General features: G+C 39.9%; 1 protein-coding gene across 1 annotated transcript in view; it reads left to right on the top strand.

Moving 5' to 3' along the window:
• Nucleotides 1-3,205: 3,205 nt before the first annotated feature.
• LHFPL6 (LHFPL tetraspan subfamily member 6) overlaps nt 3,206-22,558 on the top strand; it is a 244,932-nt gene continuing 225,579 nt past the window's right edge. The window contains exons 1-2 of the mRNA XM_081131006.1: nt 3,206-3,723; nt 5,269-5,847. Coding sequence (XP_080987132.1) covers nt 5,463-5,847 — 385 coding nt within the window. The 5' untranslated portion in view covers nt 3,206-3,723; nt 5,269-5,462. The remainder of the gene's footprint in view (nt 3,724-5,268; nt 5,848-22,558) is intronic.

A 22,558-nucleotide genomic window follows, 5' to 3' on the forward strand; every position in this document is an offset into this window, starting at 1 on the left:
TAAGCAGAGCTAGAACAAGGTTAATAATTACAATAATGTTAATTTGCTAATTAATTACTTCAGCTAATGTTGAATTATTAAATGTCTATCTCTTATTGTCAAGCACTGGGATATAATGTTAACTGATGTGTATTGCATATCATTGATCATATGTCTTATCTGCACAGTGCTTCACCAATTAGGAATGCTTTGAGATATTAAAAGCAGAAAATTCAAATAAAAATGACTTCAACCATATCATCAATCTATAATTTTCTTCTAAAAATTCCAAAAAGAGGTGTGTAGATCCACACTTAATATTAGAGTGCCAGGGTTATGTCTCTGTGATTCCTCTCATGATTACTAGAAGGCTGCCACAGTTCTAAACATCTCATCCTTCAAGAATGTGTTCAAAGGCAGCCAGGATGGTAGAAGAACTGTTCTCTCATGCCTCCTTTTATCAGAGAATGCAATCTTCCCCAAAGGCCTCCTCAGCAGACTCATTGGTTAGAAGAAGGTCATGTGGCACCAAAAAGCATCCGGTGAACAAGGGAGGATGGGTTGAGAATTAATACCGAGTAGCCAACCAAAAGTGTCGTCATAGATGCTTTACAGCTTTCCACATATTTTTACACTCATGATAGCATTTTATGACTCAATGAGACTACTTCCAAACACAGAAACTCAGACCCAGAATAAGAAGTATAAATGGTATCTGCTGTGTGGGAACTTCTGGCTGGGAAGTAATTTAAAGATCCTTTGAAGGTGCAAATTTAATGCAACAGTTTTAAATATATAATGCATTTAGCCTATAAAGTATGCATACAACAGCCAAAGGAGTAATTCAGAAGATTTTATAGTTTGGGAAGATAATTAAATGGTGGAATGAAAAGAGAAATCAGGATACATGGATTCTAGGCTCAGCTTTGGGTAAGACACTGGAAGGATTTTGAACCTCTACATCATCATCTGTAAAATTATGCACTTGAACAAAGTTAGATGACCTCTAAACTCCTTCTCAAATATAAGAGTACCTATCTAGTTATCATGCTGGAAGTCATGAGGTAGAAGAATATTAAAAATCATCTATTCCAACTTCTTTTTATAAGTGAAATAATTTAGACTCAAAAAACCACCATTTGTCCAAATTCACTTATCTAAGTTAGAAATTTGAGTCCTAATATGTAACACACTGTGATTTCACAAATAACTGATATTCCATCCTAATAGATCTTTTAAAAATTCAGCCTCTTCTTTTATCTTTTCTTTTATCTTAGGCATAATCTCTCTAATACATTTACTCTGTTTGATAGGCTGGAAATAATAAAAAAATTGTAAAGCCTACCTTTTAGCTGTAACATCTTACCCTCTGGGAAACATGATAACTGCACCTTTCTCATACTTTCTCTCTTCTTTTTTGAGGACTAGATGAAGTAACCTATTAAGAGAAGTTAGTGTGGTAACTGGCACTGCAAGGACTTAATTCCAGCCACCCACCTCAGGGCTTAAAACTCCTCCAAGCCTGAGAAAGGTCCCAGACTGATTTCCCCAGCAGTCTGTGAGAAGGGTGAGTCTGAATCTCACGATCATTATTTTGTCTTCACACAGTCGTATCTTTTACCTTCACATTATGTAGACCTGAAGGTTCTGCTAATAGCTTAGGGTGTGATACGTAACTGGCAGTCAAGTACTATGCTGTCACTGAGCTCAGTACCTAGTGCTTTGTACAAGACAGTTTGGATTCCTTAAATCTGGAGTTCATGGATGGGCTGCAGGGGAACGGGGACCCATATGACATTTCACTGAAAAAGGTTTTTTCAACCATGGTACTATTGACCTTTCGGCCAGATAATTCTGAGGAACTGTCCTATACACGGCAGGGCATCACTGGCCTCTAACCACTAGATACTAGTAGCACCTTCCTGATCAATGATAATAGAAAATGAGGACCTAGCCCTGGCTGGTGTGGTCCAATTGGCTGGGCTCATCTCCTGCACCCCAAATGGATTCCAGGTCAGGGCACATGCTAGGGTGGGGGTGGGGGTTGTTGGCTCGATCCTGGGTTGGGGGGCTGTGCGGGATATTTTGCTCTCACATCCGTGTTTCTCTCTCTCTTCCTCTCTCTCTAAAAATCAATAAAAAACCAATGAGGTCCTGAACTTGCCAAATTTCGAATGGAGAGCATAATCTCGCTACTCTCGCTTGAGAAACCACTGTGATAAAGCTTAGCATGTAGGTGCGTTCTGGGAGGCTTATCAGTTTTATTAAGTTCTTAAAAGGGTCTATGATCTCAAAAAAGATCAATTACTCAAAGCCTTTCAAATTAATAATGAAAGAAGGCACATCTCCAGCTGTAGTTGTGGAAAAAAGTACATCATCATAGCTAAATAAAATGGTACACTTTGAAAATTTACTATGAAATATATACCTACTTATTTATTTCTTTCAATTACTTTGAAGAAACACTTCACAAACTATATCTGGGGAAGTATCTGCTTCACAAACTTCTATTCTCAGGCGGCACGATTCTTAAAACACTGCCTTCAGCAGAGACTTCCACAGTCTTCCACTGAACGTGGCTCTAAACTTCCAAAGAGGTTGTTAAGGCCAATGACAAGCACAAAAAACAAAAACAAAAACATAAAATACCCCCTCCCCCAAAAAAAACCCTCAAGTCTGGACGGGAAATAAAAATAAGTTGTTTCTTAGAAAAGAAACCCAGTGTTGGTATTGATTGCAAGATCGGCGAGATGGAAGGGGGGGGGGGGCGCGAGAAGTTCCCGGCGGGAGCGGGTGTTGGGAGCGGCTCGCTTTTGCTGGAAGGCGTCCCCGGCCTCCTCCCTGGCTTGTTTAGAAATGAGGGCTGCCGGCTGAAACCCTGAGCCTTGGACTCTCTATTCACTTCCCATTCCCAAGTCCCCACTGTTCACCCCCTTCCAAAGTGACCTCATTCCAAAAGCGTCCTCGGAGCTCAGGAGGGTGCGTTTCACCAGTCCCCATGCTCGTCTACAAGGGCCAGCCGCGGTAGGACACCGGGCTTCGCCCCCAAACACCAGACCTACGAAAGCACACAGGAACCTGCCTCGTCTCCCGTGGCCCCTCGCGAGCACCCCAGAAGACAAGCAACTTTCTCCCCTACTTCTCGGTCCGTCCGCCCCCACCGCTCTCCCTTCTGAAAGAGCCCCAGTGAAAGGCGAGCGGAGGGGAGGGGGGCGGCGGGGGGCTCGGGGCTGGGGGAGCCGCGAAAGCCGCGGCCTCGGGGCGTCGCTGGCTGGACCCCAGCGGGCGGAGGGGCGCGTCCCCGCCCCGCGCGCCGGAAAGGTCCCCGCCGACCGCGCCTAGTCCCGGGTCTGTGTGCTCCGGGTCCGCGGGGCGCGAGGGGAGGGCACAGGAGAAAGAGGAGGGCTGGGCAGTCCAGCGAGGAGGCGGTGCGTGCCTCGCCTGCCAAAGAGAGGTCTGTGCATCTGCGTGCGAGCCCCGCGCCCCGCGCTCCGCCCGAGCCGCCGCCGGAGACACGCGAGGAGCGCGGGCTCCGCTGGTGGCGGCGCAGCCCGTCCTCCTGGAGAGCCCCCGGAGCCGGGCCCCCGCTCTCTCCCAAGTCCGGCCCGGACTCTGTGGCGCTTGGGTCAGCAGTGAAGAAGGAAGGGCGGTCTTCTTGGCTGTGGATGTTCCGCCCGGGAAAGACAGCAAGTTGTGTATGCGCCCCGGCCCGGGGAGAGAAGGTGGCCGCCGCCCGCCAGCCATGTGAGTAAAAGCTCGGCCGTCCCCGGGGCGTGGGCTCCGCTCCTTTCTCTCCGTGCCCCCCTGTTCCCCGGACGCCGGACTTGTGCTCTCCGGGGTCCGCACTTCCTGCGCTGGGCGGGCGGCCGGGCTCTGCCTCCCGCCGCGTCTGCTGCCGGCGTCCGCCCCGGGCGTTGCTGCCTTCCCGTGCCCGTCCCCTCCCTTCAGAGGCCGGCTGGAAAAGCCTCTCGTCCTCTTTTTGAATTGAGGGATCATGCGTGTCTTCAGGAGTGGGGGTGGGGGTGGGGGTGGGGGTGGGTGGGGGAGACCACTGCAGGGCGCTGATTGCGGGCCCTTGCCCCGGGATCCTTACCCCAGCTCTAGATGATGGCCCTCCTCTCCCCATGTCACCCCCCACTCGTCTTCTCCGGCCTCACGGCCCAGACAGACAACTTCAGTCGTTAACCCTGAAGCTGACCGCAGCTGACAAGATTAAAAAAAAAAAAAAAGTAGCCGGAGCTCCCCTGGAGTGACACACTAGACTTCAAAAGTGGGGTGGTGAGGAAACCTCAGGGGCGAGGCTTGGGAAAGAGGAGAGGTGAGGGAGAGGGGCATTTGCTGTGGACTCTGAACGCTGGAGTTGAGAGCTCTGGAAATGGAACAGGGCGGGGGTGGGGCATGGGCTTTGTGCTTATGTATTTATTTCTTTATGGAAAGTGTGGGAAATGGTTCAGAAACTCTTTGAAAGAGAGGGAGGGGTTGTAGTCAAATGCATGTGGAACTATTTGAATGATTGGGGTGGGATGTAGAGTGCTGGAAAGTATGGATTACTTTTCAGATTAGACACTGGCAGTCACTGAACTGGAGAGAGAGTTCCAGAAATTTTATTGGAACCAATGAATCAAAATTGCAGATATGAAAATAAGTCTTCCGCTGGCTTTCTTTCATTTACTCTAGTAGAGGATAGTTAAGATGGAAGGGATTCACAAATGCTATTGAATGAGCACTGGGAGTGCCTAATAGGTCCATCCATTCTATGTGTCTATACAGTCTATAAAGCTGAATTTATGGTGCTCTGCAATTGTGAAAATTATCCTAATTATTTTGTTTGGGCTCATGCAGAAAATTAATGCACCTAAAGGGACGCAGAAAAGTTACTACAAATTATGAGCATGGAACTTGCAAACCAAGTAGACAAACCATGGTATGGTTTGTTTCATTTTAATATTTGAAATTATGTTTGCTGCCAATAAAAATGCTACATAACTTTTAATGTGAGTATATGAAATGAGTTCACTCACAAATAGAAGTCATGCATTTTTTTAGGTAAACAGCTGTCAGAGTTAATTTGGGAGCATTTTAGGAGATCAAGACATGAAAAAATGTGTTGAGTTAGTTTGACAAAACTTGAATTAAAGAGATGTTTATAGAGAAAATTAAGTTCTTCTTGCTTTTGAAGTCTTGAGGCAAGTTTGAATGTTTATTAATTATTAGTTGTAGACCAACTGAATTGGTATTATCACTTTACTAAATACATTAAATTCTTTATATTTCTTATTGTTTTACCAGGGATCATCACCCTTACTACAGAGGATGGGAAGTTGAGGCCCAGTAAGACTGAAGATCCATTCTGTTTGTAGACACTCCCTATTACAGAACTGTGGATTACCTAGGGTCCCAGTATCTGGTGGTTTCACACCTTCACTTACTCTTGCAGCCCCAAAACAGTTACTTTGGGTCCTCATTGTCCTATCTGGAGAAAGATGGCATCCAGCCTGACGTGTACTGGGGTGATCTGGGCTTTGCTCTCATTTCTTTGTGCTGCTACCTCCTGCGTGGGGTTCTTTATGCCTTACTGGCTCTGGGGATCCCAGTTGGGCAAGCCTGTGTCCTTCGGTACTTTCCGGAGGTGCTCATATCCTGTACATGATGAGAGTCGGCAGATGATGGTAATGGTGGAAGAATGTGGGCGCTATGCCTCTTTCCAGGGCATCCCCAGTGCAGAATGGAGGATTTGCACCATCGTGACAGGCCTCGGTTGTGGCCTTCTTCTCCTGGTGGCTCTCACTGCCCTCATGGGTTGCTGTGTGTCTGATCTCATCTCCAGAACAGTGGGAAGAGTGGCTGGTGGAATTCAGTTTCTGGGGGGTAAGTGACTTTTTGCACTTGAGTTGTTTTCTTGAGCTGAATCCCAAAGTAATATTGAAAATTATGTTCCAGTTGTCTATTCAGGTTATTATACTTGATAATTGGAATGCTCTGGAGAAATAGACATTTAATGGCTTTGGTGATAGATTACCAAAGTCAGACAATTTTACTGGAATTGCTTTACAACTTGGAGAATTCTTAAATTTCTGTACATCCTTAGACATTTATACATCATTAGCTTGCAAAGTACCACCTATGGGAGGCAGTAACATTTTGGTTGTTTATAATGTAGTAGGGGAGACAGTTTGCATTCCATTGCCTCTTACTCTTTATGTTCAAGAGTAAGCAACTAGATTATCCTTCTTACTAGAAACCTCAGGTTTTTCATCATGAAGACATCATAGAAAAGTAGAAAGGATTTGAATTCAACATTATCATCATAAGTCTTAATACTCTTTGGTAAAATTACCCTTATCCAATCTTAAACTATATTTCTAAATAAGCAATTACTGTTTTAAATAAGAGATCAGTTTTACATTAAGAACTATGAATTTCAATATGCTACAAAGATAACTATAGCCTTAACTACCTTGTTAGAATTTCATTTCCCCTGGTACTCTTTCTGTTAAGAAAAAAAAAAAAAAAAGGAATATTTAGCAAATGATGTGTACTTGTCCCAAATGGACTGGATAGTGTCACTAACACCAGAAAAGGTTTGATTTTTACTTGGGTTTCCTCCAACAAGTACTGCTTCAATATCTCTGGTCATATGGTTTTAATTATACTTTATATATTTTCCTCAGTGCCTTTCACCTCCATTTTTCAACCTGAAGGGCTGAACTTGCCTGATTTATAATCTGCCCTGGTGAAATATGACAACTTTCATAGATAATGCAGAGTGAAGGGAAAAAGCCAGGAAAATGTGTAAAATGTATTTGTAACTTCATTACAGAGTAAAAGTCTATTTCTGTTTCTATTTCATTTGGTGTTTCTTTGCAGAGTTTTGTGAAAAATCCGGAAGGAAGCAATTAAAAATGGATAGTTCTGAGATAGAGTCTCCATATTGGAGAAACCCCAATAGATTATTTTACATTATTTAATATAAAACTTTCAAGTAATGTTTAAGTAAGAAAATTCCTGTGCTAAAAATGGTAAAAGTGGTAAAAAGTGGTAAAAGTGGTAAAAAGTTTTGTGTTTTGAAACAAGAGATAGAGTTATTTGCAGTTCTTTATTTCCTTACCAGATATAACTTTGTTTTCATCTGTTTTTTTCTCTGTGGTTTTGCATCTCACTGTGCTCTAGAAGGCAATTTGGGGGCCTTAACTCTCCTTTCTTTATTGCTTCAGTGTTCAACATTGACGAAAAGTCTTGGATGTGATATGTATATTCATACCGAAATACAGTAAAACTATTAGGAAACAGAGTTTGTTGTTGAAAGTTGCAATATAAATCCAGAGTTTGAAACTTGTTGATACCACAGATTTTAAGAATAAAACTAATGTCAGGAGTTTTTAAATATTTTTCGTTAACATAAACTTAATTTGCTGTTTTTGTTTCACTTGGCTGAGGAAAACTGCTTAGGCAGTGTCTTTTTCTCCTCTTATGGTAAATATGACCCCCCCCCCCCTTCATTTTAGGGCAGGGACTGCTATTATTTCTGGCAGAACAGGAAAATGCTTACAAAGAGAAATCATTTTTATTGATTATCTTTAAACATATAATGAAGGAAGGCAACAGAAAGTGAATCTGAGAACCATGAGATTTATGCTTCCCTCTCTAAACTATGTATAGATTTTTTTGAATTATATAGAGCTAAATGTTTTACTTGACAGAAAAAATCAAGGAGAAAGACCACTGGGGAAGCTATATATATAGTTTCAAAGGGACTGGTTTTTTCTTTGTATTTGCTTTTCATGAACTCTGGCTTGGTAAGTGTTACTGACATTAAGCTAAGGATATAGTTTATTACTAGCAGTTGGTATTCTCTCATTTCTCATATATATTTTTCCTATCTGGCAAAAAATTTCTCACTGTACAACCTAAGAGGGTTTTTCTGAATTGAACCTCTTCAGGGCACAAGTAGGTAAATATATCCTATTACCCAAGTAATAGTAAATTTAGAATTAAAAAATAACTTGAATTATGGAACAGGTTTTGGGAAAATCTGCCATTGATGGCTATCATTTAACGGTAAAGCAGTTGACAGAAGTAAAAACGCTTCAAAAAGAATTCCTCCTGTTGTTTATTTCATAACTGTTTGGGTTTTTATTCATAATCACTTAAATGGTAAGTAATTTTATTTTATAAAAGTTTTCATAAAATGAGTAGGTTTCATAAAGATTGCAGAATATCAAACCAGTGAGTTCTATGAATTCCATAGACAGCAATGCTTCAGAAATGTAGTCAACATACAGTGTATTCTGCTGTAAGGCGGATTCTCTTACTAAAAATGATTCACCCAGAGGGTTATGTTTAGCTAAAGTTAGGGTTGTTCCAAAAACAACAGGAAGCAGCAGAATGGCGAAGTACAGAGGCATCCTGCTTAACCCTGCCTGCTGTGTCGAGAGTTGCACATATGGTGTAACATCAGGCAGTAAAACCCCTGCAGTACTTTGGAACTAGTTAAAGGACAAAATGTCAATCTTAATTTTGAATAATCTTGCTCTGGTTGGTTAGAGGTTAAAATGTCACATGTCAGCTGATAGAATAACACAAAATGAGTCTGTTGTACATGGATATTTGCTACCTATAGGAGGAATACTTCAGCGAATTAATCGCTTTACTTGCCACCATCTCCATCTTATATTTGAAGTCATGTTTTTGCCAGAATTTTCAAAAACAAGTCTGGGTTGAGTTTTACCCTTAATAGAAGTTTTTTAAAAAAGATTTTTTTTTATTGATTTTTAGAGAAGATGGGAAAAGGAGAGAGAGAGAACAGTTGCCTCCTGCATGCCCCCTGATAGGGGATCAAGCCTGCAACTTGGGCATGTGCCCTGACTGGGAATCAAATTGGCAACCTTTTGGTGCAGAGGATGACACCCAACCAAAGGAGCCACACCGGCCAGGACCCTAATTGAATTTTTAAAAGGCATGTAGAAAACCACCATGAAATATAAGGTATAACAAAAAATGCTAACATTTGTATAGTGTGGAAATGTGCTATGAGAAAATAGAGGCTTTAATGTTTTTGTTTATTGAATATAAAATGACTTGCTTTCAGATACTGTTGTAGTCATTAAGTACTGTAACAGTTTTTAAAACTTAATATCAAACTTTTTGATGTATGTGTTTGTAAAATATTTATGTGCTCTGTAAATGAAACATGTAAGAACATTATAAAGACATATTCAGTAAGTTCTGTCAGCTGGTGCTTGCAAATGTTAGTTTCTGAATTTATAGATTTCATTTTAGGAAACTGCTGGTGCTGTAATGGTGGGGCACTGAAGAGAGTCCCAGATTTGGAGTAACCCACATTTAGTTTGAATGTGAGTCACATATATGTATAAAATGGGTGTAGAATGTTAATCAGTAGCAAACAACTATCTTTCCAATTTAGACACTGTTCTGTTCTAAGAGGCCACGGGAGACCATCTCCTCAATTAATTGATAGTGAAGTGCTGCTCAAGATAGAAATGATGACAAAGTGTTTCTTTGAGCACCCTTTTTTCTGTCTACTGAAAGCATCCTTGCTTTTCCAGAATCCCCTCACTTCAGGGTTTCACCTGGGCCTGTCTTTCACCCCTTTGGAACGAGGGCCTGGGGCTCCCTTCCCCTCCCTCTACTTTAAACCTGACCTGTCATATGATATGCCACGTTCTGCTTTCCTTCATACCCAGGTTCTTTGTCAAGCTGAGGAACAAGGTAAATGATAAGTACTGGCATATAAATGAGCATAGTAGCTTTATAGTGACAGTGTCTTAACTGGAGTTGCTCTAATTTTAAGAAATCCAGGCATTTCTCAGGCCAGTTGGGGGAGCAGGGAGGACTCTTTTGTTTATTTTAAATTATATCTTGTAGATATTTCACTCAGCTCCCTGTAACCTACAATTTAAGGTCCAGGTGAGTTGTCTTAAGATCTAAGCCAGTGGTTCTCAAACTTTAGCATGCATCAGAATCACCCATAGGGCTCGTAAAACAGATTTTGGGGGCCCACCCAGAAATTTCTGATTCAGTAGTTTGGTGGGGTGGGGGACTGATAATTTGTATTCCCAGATAATGCTGGTTCTGAGATCACATCTTAAGAATCTTGTTTTAAGTTAACCATTTCATGTTCTTAAAAATGTGACTTCTGGTAGATGGTTTACTTTCAGAACTTAAAGTTTAGATATATCATGATCTGATATAAACCTCTCTAACTGGGCTGTAAAAAGACCCACCTCTGTAATTTAGTATTGTCTGAGCACATTTCTCCTTGTTTTTGACACAGAAAGTTGTTTTCCTGGAGTTTTCACTCTTAATACATATTCTATAATTATTATAATTGTAAAATATACATTATGTAATATATACATATATATTTTCTTTCACTTACAATTATCCTTTACCAGAAACAAGATTTTATAGATGAAGAGCTAAAAACAAGACCTTAATACATCCTCTGTAGTTTTCATGCAGTGGATTTTCAGTAAAGAATTACTAACTGAAAGACGTGAAGACCATACTGCAGACCACAGAGTCCGGCCAAGACAGCCCTTGGCCAACTCTGTAAAGCCATGTATATCTTGGAAAAGCAGAATGGTAGGTCAGGAAGGCACTTAGGAACCAGCCAGTGTGAGCTGCTGCTGCTAGGCAGGATGATACTTAAACCAGCTTAACTAAGGAGAAAGTCACCTGGTCTTAAACATCTCCAGGGAAGATGTTGTACTCTTATTGTGATCTAGGTCCACAGATCACACCTGCCATGACAATCATACGTCCCGTGTACACTGATAGTAAAGAGGGACAAGCTTGAGGTCTAGCTGGTTTGGCTCAGTGGTTAAGAGCGTCTGCCTGTGGACCGAAGGGTTCGATTCCAGTCAAGGGCACATACCTCAGTTGCAGCCTTGATCCCTGGCCCCTGTCAGGGGCGGGTGCAGGAAGTAACTGATCAATGTGTCTTTCTCACATTGATGTTTCTCTCTCTCTCCCTTTCACTGTCTCTGAAGCAATGGAAAAAATATCCTCAAGTGAGGATTAAAAAAAGAGGAACAGGCTTAAGATGGATGGTGCAGCAGTGTGAGCAGGCTCCTGCCAAGGAGGAAGGAGTGACAGGGAGACGCAGATAACCAGCAATGAACGCCACAGACAGCATCTACTACAGCTCTGGATTTCTTAAAGGCAGGATGTCAATCAATTAACTGATCTATAAAATCTAAAACATCAAATTTTATATATTTGTATCTAATAATGTTTTAAAATTACACTTTCAAAAAGTCGTTGTCACCAGTTTTATTTTTTTGCATACTTTTTTTCCCCCAGAAGAACTTGTGTTTTAAGCCTTAGTTTGGAAAGTTTTTCATGGCTTTCAGACTTTCCTATGAAGCTTCCAATTTCTCCATATGAGTAATTAAAACACAATTTTTTTAGTCTTCATCCAAGGATATTTTTTCCATTGCTTTTCAGAGAGAGAAAGAGAGACAGAGAAAGAGAGAGAGAGAGAGAAAGAGAGCCACACATGACCCAACCAGGGCCTGGAATTGAGCCTGCAACTGAGAGGTACATGCACTTGACCGGAATCGAACCTGACACCCTTCCGTCCACCGACAGACACTACCCACTGAGCAAAACTGGCTAAGGCTCCATATGAATAATTGACATCAGAACTCAATACAATATTCTTGTAACTCTCTAATGGGCCTAAAATTCACCTGAGAGTTTATTCCAACACCCCAGGGGACAGCCTCTGCCAAACTGATGTTAATCCCTAGTATTCCAAGTGGGGAGTCCAGTGCCCAGCCTCAGAGGTTCCTATTCAGTAGGTCTGGGTGGGGACCACAAGAAGCACTTTTAACAAATCCCCCATGGGTTCTGGGTTCTGGACACAGGTGGCCCACAGACCACATTTTGAGAAACATGAGCCAATTTTATTCACTTAAAACCTATGTTACTGGTGTTGGGGGAATACATTTATAGTAACTGTTAAGCTAAGTATGGATTGTAATCTCTTTATATCCATAGTTGTTATTTTGGGATGATGTGATATAAACAGCAAATATCAGAATTAGTGTAGGATAGAGCAATTTATAACTTTCCTTTAAGGCATATTACTGACTTGAGGTGTTACTGGTAATGGGCAGCCGTGTAAGCAGAATAACCATATCTTTTTCACACTATGCTTAGATGAAAATTCTATTTTTGTTGCCAGTGGAAATAGGATTCTCCTATGGAGTCGCAGGTTCTTGCAAAACCGTGAAAAAACATTTCGGGGACCCATGCGTAGAAGAATGTGATCAGTTATGGCAAGGTTTATTGGAGCAAAAACAAAAGACTGTCCCCAGGTGCCTGGTGTCTCATCCAAGACCAGGTAGCTCAGCTCTGTCCAGCTCTGAAAGAAGTCCAGCCTCTGAGGCTGCAAGCTCCCACCCATGCCTATCAGGCCCAGAGATGCAGAACTTCTCTGTGTCTCATTTACCCATGTGCATTTCCCCGCCAACACCCAATGGAGTACTGGTACCAGCCGGCATTGTGCTTGGGTGTACAAATGAGTGAACCAAGGACCAAATGAATGAACAAACAACTTTGAGCCTTTGTTAAGCTTTGATTATTATATCTTTTTGAGTTTGCGAAGGGGTAAGATTTTTTTCAAACTATCCAATCTCTTTCCTAGCTCTTCACAGGCTTGTGCTGGGCCCTCCCCTCTATCCAGCTCCTTTCCTGGATCTTCCCATGTTGTGTCCCTGTCCAATCCGATTATTTTCTTAGGGTAGACAGCTCCCCTTAAATACTCAGAAACCTAAGCATATACATTCTTTTTTACAGGCAAAAGGAAAGAAACCATTATTTGTACAGTTGATCCTGGAAAATATATGGAGTTTGTATGATGCTGTCTTTTAAATGCCATCTTTTAAAGGTTAATGGTTGACATTGTGGCTCCTACCAAGCATGTCCTCCCCACCCGTGGGTTGAGCCCTGGGGAGATTGGAAAGCCGGTGTTTTCTCCACACTAAGAATTAGCATCCGTTTGGCAGAGGCTGTCCCCTGGGGTGTTTGAAGCTGTAACTTCTAGACTTAATCAGGTTTAGGCTTAGCCAGTTTTGTACCCTTCTCTTTCATTAATAACTAACTAGCTGCCTACACTAACATTTTGATTTTGTGACTCCAGCTGCAAATTACAAACCCACTGTCATTGCAGTGTTACATTTTGCATCCTTCACCCAGCAACAGTGAACTGTTGCTAGTTTATGTTCAGTGTGCTCAACATAAACTCAAATTCCTGGTTTCTTTACAGTTAAGTACTCAATTTTTCCCTATTTGAGTTCCTTGTTCTTACTTCCTAAGATTATATCTCTGAAGTAAAAAAATAATAATTATAATCATTTTTTTAAATGGTGGAATAAAGAATTATCCATTGCACTTGAAGCTGTTATATTAGAAGCTATAGAAGATTTTTTTTTAGACTTGGTTAGATTTTTTTTTCTTTTTGACATGGTCCAAATCTTCACTTTATTTACGTAGTTTTCCTAGAGAGCCGTTTGATTTTTAACATATTTCCCTTTGTTCCCACCAGCTAACACAGCTAGAGCCAGGGTCAGTATGGATTAGTCAGCATTGTTAACTCATAGACTGCAGATTGGTTACCTGTCTTGCAAAAATATGTTGTTATTCACAAAAAAAGCCAACTGAAGAATGTGAACTCATAACTATTCCTATTTAAAAAACTCAAAACACACACTCAAGAGAGTTTTACATCATTCTATATAGTATTACAAGGTGCATAAAATGCACTCCTACAGAGTCATCATTGTTACACTATTAGTACTTTAACTCTCCAGCTACAGTCACTTGACAAGAGTTGTGTGTTAGTTATAATCAGAAAGAATAACAGCGTCAAGTTAAAAAGTTTTACTTTGGATGTCATTAAAGTCCATCTTTTTGTTCTCTTAAGGCATCACCCTCAAGGGTTTTCTGTGGTGTACTAGTAGGCATTAATAGGAAAAAGCAAAATAGTTTTTGAAACAAGTAGATTGAGAAACATTTGGTTATAGAAAGTTAATAGATTTCATTACAGCAGAACTCACAGAGCCTTTAGTATGTTGATGCCTATTACCAACCTCTTGGGGCAGTGAGGAGGGCATACTGTATATTAAGTGTAGTATTAAGTGTTTTTCTAACTTATTTGAGCCCAGCACTCCAGTGGGACCAGTGATCTGTGGAACATACTCACTTCTCATTTCACTCCAGTGAGGCAGTTAATTTTTTTTTCTTTACAGCTGAGAACACTGAATTTTAGAGAGTGACTCCCAAAGCTAACTCATTAGTTATTGGTTGATTTGTGAATATTATCACCATAGTGAAGTGTTAATTGAAGTTCCACATTGGATTATGTGTAGAACTCAGAATTTCTGACCATTATGGATAACAAGTCTCTTACCATAATATTTTTAATGTTTCTTTGGTCCTCAGTTTTTGTGTTTTTTTAAAAATATATCTTTATTGATTTCAGAAAGAGGAAAGGAGAGGGAGAGAGAGAGATAGAAACATCAATGATGAGAGAGTCATTGATCTGTTGCAGCCCACAACCCGGGCATGTGCCCTGACCGGGAATCGAACCCTGATCGCCTGGATCCTAGGTTGACACTTAACCGTTGAGCCACGCCCGGCCGGGCTGGTCCTCAGTTTTTGTTTGTAGTAAGATGGTACCACTGGAGTAATATGATATACCAACATTTTGCCAGTTCTCAAGAAATAAATACATTACAGGTTAATGTTAATAATGTTATGTGTAGTAGCTACACCAGTAGAGGGGTATGCCAAAATATATGATCAAAACAAACATACTATCTTTCAAAAGTTATTTAACAGCCTGGCTGAATGGTTGAGCACCGACCTAGGATTCAGGAGATCGCAGTTCAATTCCCAGTCAGGGCACATGCCGGGGTTGTGCGCTTGATCCCCAGTCAAGGACGTGCATGAGGCTGCCGATCAGTGATGACTCTCACATCGTTGATGTTTCTGTCTTTCTCTCTCCCTCTTCTTTCCTCTCTCTGAAATCAATAAAGATATATATATTTTAAAAAGTTATTTAACATAAGAATTTTATCTTTCATTATTGCATGCTGGCCAAGTTTTCTAGTGTAAGTACCTCATTGTTAGAAGCCTTTGTAATAATACTTTGTTAAGGATGAAGATAATGTTAATTCCAGAGGACATTCTTCTTAATAACAAAACCAAGGACCTTGTGTCTCTCTTTAGAAATTAAGGATAATGTTCTTCATTGTCAGTCTTGATCGATAAAATATTATGATAGAAGCAAATAAAGTTCTAGCTAGATCACTCTAATGGAATCTACTGATTTCCCAGGGACTTTTGAATGTTTATTTTTAAATCATGAGGTTGGAGTAACTATGCCCCAGTTCTGGTACATTGATATTGCTGACTAATTATTTGGGGATCTCATTAGCCTTTCTTTTCTTTATATCGTAGACACCAAACTGGTTAGTGATTTGCTCTTGGAGTTCGTGAAGCTCGAACTGTAATGTAAGCTCCAGAACTAACCTGCTTACAAGTTCAGTAAATAATTTTCCTTTCATGTGTCTCATATTTTTAATAATCAAGCAATACCAGATACCTGATGTACTAAAACATGTATAAAATATTGTTGGATAAAAAGAAAGTTTCATTTTATGCTTCTCTGTTTTTCTTATGTTTCATGTCTTCAAGTAAAGGAGGAACTAAAATTATATTTTTATTCTAGTCCTGCAGTGACTAGAATAGTAAACAATATCTTGATTTTCAATTACTACTTGATGTATTATTTAGTTTTAATTATTTATTAGCAACACTTTTTTTTATCTATAAGGTGTGACCTTGTTCTTCTGTACCTCACAGAAATATTTCAAAGATGAAATAAAATAATGTTACAAATGTGGACATTTAAAGCAATATCCCCTTCACTAATGTCCCCTGTATAATTCTAGTCCTTTGGAAAAAAGTGTTCTTCAGTCAGAAATGTTGAAATGATGCTGCCTAACACATCTCCCTCTTCAAGGACATTTTAAAAGCTCTGAATGGATTTTATTTATTTTCTGCAATAAGAAACCAGCTGTTATGGCCTTAAAATTTGTGTGCCCCACAAATTCATTTGTTGAAATCCTAAAGCCCAATGTAATGATAGGAGGAGTTGGCACCTTTGTTAGGTGATTAGGTCATGAGAATGGAGCCATCATGAATAAGATTAATGCCTTATAAAAGAAGTCCGGGAGAGCATCTTTGCCTGGCTTGCCAGACAACGAGAAGTCCGTGACCCAGAACAGGGCCCCCACCCAGCCATGCTGGCACCCTGATCTCTGACTTTCAGCCTCCAGAGCTGTGAGAAATAAATTTGTTATTTATAAGAAACCCAGCCTGTAGTATTTTGTTATAGCAGCTCGAATGGGCTAAAACACCAGTTTAACTTTAATATTGTGCTTCAAAAACTTATTTGGGAATGGTAGAGTCCTGTTCACCTGAAATATTCATTAGCATCAATTTGAATTAATGGCCAGCAGAACAAGCTTTGGGAAACACTGAATTTTAAATCCAGGGAATCAGTGTTTATAGGCACTTAACAGTATCTATTGAATGCCTACTATATGTCAAATACTTTGCTGTGTATTAGGATTCAAATTGAGATAAGGGCTCTGCAGCTTAACTCATAGTCTTATAGAGAAAATGAACATGTGAAGTATAATTACAGCCCAAAAGACTCATGATGCATACACACACTTCCATGCTTTGCTGCACACGGTGATGAGTGAGGCCTACTCAGCAGCCAAGTGAGGTGCTCACCATCCTCACAAGGTGTGCCTGTCATTTTCCATTCTGCCTTTTTGCTTGGCCGTGTATCTCAGGAGACTACATTTCCAGAATACTTGACACCTGGCATCCGAATACATTCAGCCAATGGAGGCAGGGAGGAGCCAGGATATTTCTCCTTCTCTAGGTCTTTCTTGGGCATTACCTTTGACAACAATTGTCTCTCCTCCTAGAATTCCTGCCCTTTATGGTCCCAGCTCCCATTAGTAAGCCACTGCCATGATCCTATCCTAGTCACACAGCCCAGCTTTTCAGTCACTGGTAATGCTATCTTCTCCCAATATCACTCCAGTCTAATGGATGGCAGCAATTATCTGGTGTTGTAAACTTCTGGATCACCTCCTGTTTGTCTTTTTAGCTCTTTCATCATTTGTGTAAACAATTTCCTGTATTGTATTAAATTATCTGTGTTTGAAATACCTAGGATGGTTTCTGATTTCCTGGCTGGACCCTGGTTAGAATACAATACATAATTCAAATTCCTACCTCAATCAAGTGGTAGATTATGCCATACTATGAACTTTTGGGATTTTGAGTGAATAGACAAAAATCACAGATGTTTAATCTAGGAATACCCAGGTCCATTGAAGTGTGAACAAAATGTAGGAGTAACAGAGAGGGAGTCACCTTCTGTCTGGAGAGGTCTGCGGAGGCTTCATAACAGAGGTGTTAGTTGAAAGATGAGCAGAAAACTCCCTGGTCCTTCAGGCAGGGGGAACATCAAAGTTTTTCAAAGCCAAGGATTTATGAAAAGATCTTATTATGAGTCCAGGGAATGGTCACACACTATAAAGAATAGGGCAGGGATGATGTGACAAAGGATGAAAGTGGAACGAACAGGTGGAATCAGGTTTGTAAGGTCCTTATTTATATGCCATGCAAAGAATTATATACTTAATTAAACTTAAGCTTTTGAGTGGTTATGGTTGAAAGTGACTTGGGAATTATATAATATAGAAGCAATGAGGAATAAAGATTGATTTGGGGAGCAACCCAAACCAGAAGAGTCAGTGAGAGTTGGTATAGTGGCCTTGGACAGAGTTGGTCGAAGCTGTGGGAATAGAGAGAGAAGGATTTTGAAGACATTTCCGAGGTAGAGACAAATAGGTCTTACTGCTACTGTTTTTAGATGAATAAATGAATGAATGAATGTTTCAGTAATTTTATATTCCGTTTATATAAGAAACCAGGCATTTTCTCATTTTTCTAGTCCTTCATATTTTTTAAAAAAACAAGAAGATATGACTTACAATAATATTGTAATAACTAAGTATGGTATGGTGTCAGATGGGTACTAGACTTATTGGGGTGATCACCTAATAATGGATATAAGTGTCTAATCACTACGTTGGACACCTGAAACTAATATGATATCGTATGTCAAAATAGGAAAATATAACTTAAATTAGAGCAGCTCTGTTTTTGCTTACTGAACAAAACATTTATAAAATTTATAAGTAATATTATTACCACAGCATATAAAATGTAACTTTCTGTACAGTTTTACAATGCGGAATCCCTGATTGTAGAAGTTTGCATGTTTGTGTGTAAATGAGGGTTACTGACTATTCACCCCTGGGGGCTTCTTAGAGGAGCATTTTATCTGACTTCTTATGAGCAGATATTTTCCTTTTCTTCTCCAAAAGTTGAAGGAAATAAGTGTGTAAATACATAAGCAATAAGTAGATGTAAGATTGGTTTTATACATCTTATTTTCATCGAAATTTTTACATTATCAATTATACTTTTATTTTATTCATAGATAAATGAATGTTGTCAAAATATTTATGATTGAAAATTGCTGTCAGTTACCTGTAGTTTAGGAATATTTTCATTCAGAAACCTAATAGATTGCTGTCATAGCTTATGTTAGTCACGTTACAGCATATTAATGTACAGTAATCAAGGAAACTAGTTATCCTTTTATTACCATCTATGAGCTATTATTTATGAATGAAGGCCATGAAACAGGAAATGTACTTTTGTCATTCCAATGTAATTTATAGTGCTCATGTACTTGTCATTTAAAATCTCTGAAAAACAGAAATGTGCCTTAAGGCTCTAAAATAGTATGATTCTGTGACTAAATTTTACCCTCATTTTACAATAGTGCTCCTTGTTGAGAGCTGCTGTGTAGGAGGTATGGCTTTTATTTCTTGATGTTGCATGGAGCTGGGCACACATAGGAAGCACTGCATTCCCTGCAGTACCGTGGCATTCCAGCATACCCTGCATGGCATTCCAGCATACGTGTCGCAAGAAACGAGGAGCAGAAGTACATAGTCAAATTTGGTATAGCTTTATCTTACTCCTGGCCACAGTTGGCTCCCCAAAACAATAAAAGCTTCCCATATTGTTTCTCCCCCCTACTATGTGTGCACAGTTTTCTTGGATAAAAATAGAAGATTTTTCATGTGCTCTTCAATGATGATAGAAGAGAACATCATTTTTGTTGCTGTTCCTTTCTTTTGTTTTTCTTATTTGGCATTGCAATACTTAATTTAAATGGAAAATAAATTGTAATCCTTAGGTATTAAGACAATTTCTTTATTGCCTCCATTATCACTTCTAAGTAAGAATTAATTCTTCTGACAGTACTCCAAGGAAGAATATCAATTCTAACCTTAAGGGAAGTTATCCTGGTATTTACAAGGCTTGAAAGTGTATACATACTGGATGTGATAACATGAAGAAAAATTCACTGTGGTGCTTTTGTTCATTCATTTATTCAACAAATGATTTTTAAGTGCCTACTATGTGTCAGGCTCTAGAACATTGATCAGAAAGGTGTGGTTCTTGTCTACCTAGAATTTTAGTAAGAGAGATGAACATTAATCCAATACTCCCCCAAATGAATGTAAAGTTACAAATCTGATGAATGTTAGGAAGGAAAAGTGCATCATAGGCAGTGGTGATCTAGATGGGGTGCCAAGGAAGGTTTCTCTGACAATATCAGGTTTGAGTTGAGACCTGAAGCAAGGAGGGGTAGGAGGGGAGAACATCCCAGTGAGGGAACAGCAGGGACCAAGCCCGCACTGTGAGCTAGCAGGATGCCTTTGAGGCATTCTAGAGCAGAAAGCATGGGGGATGATATGTAGATGAGGCTGGAGAGGTAGGGGCCAGAAGGATTAGTGTTAAGGATACTCCTGAGATAAGAAGCCAATGAAGAGATGAAGAGGTTTGAGCAGGAAAGTGTCATGAGAAGTCTGTTCATTTAAGGCAAGTTGTTAGAGACATAAGCTGAGAGGTAGTTGGCTGGAAATCTCCTGGATTCTTTCACTTATACCAATCCTTTTGAGGTATAACCATTGTTATCTTTTGAAAAAAGAAATAGTCATTATGGAATTCTTGTGTGTATTGGTTGAATGTATAAGTTAAGTAATAGTGATGTCTAGGTATTTTGTTAGGGGATACAGCTGTTGAAATTTGTACCCTTCAAACAGAACGGAATGAAAATGAATGGAAAAAAGTACCAATACACAGTGATATTTTTTCATGTTGTTGCATCTAGTTCTTTCACGGCATTCTGTACACTTATGATTACTTACTTAATTTTTGCAATTTTGTGTAAAATGTCTTTCTTCTCTGATTGGATGTAACACCCTGACAGCAGAGGCTTCTCTGTTTTACAACACTATCCCCAGAGCCTAGCAAAGTGTCTTAGAGAAAGTAGGCAATAATAGTTTTCTGTCTGCCTGATAATATGGTCTCTTTGGAAAGCTGCTGTATACGTGTTTTTAATCCAGTTCAATTTTGCAGGTACTGATTGAATTCCTGTTTTGCAGAATGGCAGATGCTGGGTCTGGTATTGAGTACTGACTTAAATATGGTAGTGTCTGGCTTCAAGAGGCACAAACTCTAATACGAGGAATTGCACAGACAAATGTAACGTGGATATTCAGATGATTCAGGAACATGTTATTTTGTTGACGTCCTCAAGATCCTGTGAGATATACATATTGAGTAGGCTGTGGAACAGATCAGTTTCTGCCAGCCTTAGCCAAACAAGACTGCAGACCCCCTGAGTCCTGTCTTCCAAGTCTTTAGCATTGCTCATTGAAAAAGCCAAAAGGGCCAGATGGATACAATGGAAGCTCTGTAATGTTTTGCTACTGATCAAATTCCTTTGTAAAATACTTTTCCATTTGTTGGGGGTGGGGGTCAGCAATCTTCTCCTGCTATCTTTCTTTACAGAATTGGCTTGCCTTGATTTCCTTATTTTTCCTAACCTTGAAGTCCCCCAGTAAGATAAAATCTCACCTGATTGCGCATGACTTTGTTGGGCTTTGCTGACCTTATCTAGAGATCTGTACAGTGAGGCTCTGGACCCTGGAAAATGTAATAGACAGAGGTAGGAAGAATGGGAGGGAAATACAATCGATAGAACTTGGCAACTGATTGTCATTGGCGGGAATGAACATCAGTGGTGGCTCTCTCTTTTTGTCTGTGTGCCTCCTGAGATGAGGCTGCCCTCATGAAGAGTGGAGTGTCTGCAAGAGGCAAGATTGTGAGGCAGGGTGATGAGTTCAGGTCTGGATAGTATGTGGTTCAGGTTCTGGTGCGACTCAAGGTGGAAGGTCAAGTGGGCAGTTGGAAACATGGGCAAAGAGCTCCTGAGAAAGATCAAGATAATGTGTGTGTGTATTTATAAAAATAGTGTCTTTGAAAACTTTCATAGGCGATATTACTTTATTTATTCTTAAAAAGACATGACTTTTAAATCTTGACACTTTCTTTTACCATTTAGCTGTACTGATTGGAAGGCAAGCTCCTGGCTATGTATAACTTAATCATCAGTTCTAAGCCTCCCTTCGGATAGTGCCTGGTGCTTAACAGCTACTGTGATGGTCAGGATTATGGAGAAGTTTGCTCTTTGCAGGAATATGTCTTATTTTTCTGGAATAAATCATAATAAAAATTGAGGTAGGAAAAATATTATTTTGCACACTGTTCACTAAAGCGAAGGTGCCTTGGGGAAGAAAGAGTCTAAAAATGACCATGTAGTGAAAAAGCAGAGGTATGGAGGATACATAGTTTAACTTTTTTTTTTTTTTGGTTTCATGCATAAAGATGGCATTTTATTTTGATCCCCTGGTGAAGGAAAGTCAGTTTATTTATGTCATCCACCCACTGGTGGCTATCCTGATTATAGTCTTCTGTAGGGACCACTTAAAATTCAATTTGGCTGCCTGTGCCCTTGGTGCTCAGTAGGTTTCATTAAATCACACAGCAGCGAGCTCTTCTTCTCTGTGCAAGACCATTTCATGCATATTTGACTTCAGTGTAATTTCAGACAATTGTGCTTTGTGTGGAGTGGTTTTAACATCATAATCTTTCAGTACAGTTAAAGCAGGTCTGGAAATCTGAATATGATGAGATTTTAAGATGGTGGAAAATATTGGACAAGGGAAATGTTTTTATTTCTCTCTACTTTCTCTATTTAGCTTGTTAGGCTTGTAAATTGTGGCATATTGTTTTTGTAACGTTACTTACAGCATAAGATTAAAATAACAGTTTTTCCCATGTGGAATGCCAGAAAAAAATGTTTCTGCAAGAGTAAATAAAATGAAATGTTGGTGCTTTTTTCTTATATTAGCAAATCTTCACTGCCTTCTGTTCATGTGTTGTGTTTACATTATTCTTTGGCCATGTGTTGTTGTGTAAAGCAAGTGAACACAGGATCTGGACAGACAAGGTTGAATTCTAGCATTCATCAGCT

This window comes from Miniopterus schreibersii (genome assembly GCF_964146895.1).
Source record: "Miniopterus schreibersii genome assembly, chromosome: 2".
Classification (NCBI taxonomy): domain Eukaryota; kingdom Metazoa; phylum Chordata; class Mammalia; order Chiroptera; family Miniopteridae; genus Miniopterus; species Miniopterus schreibersii.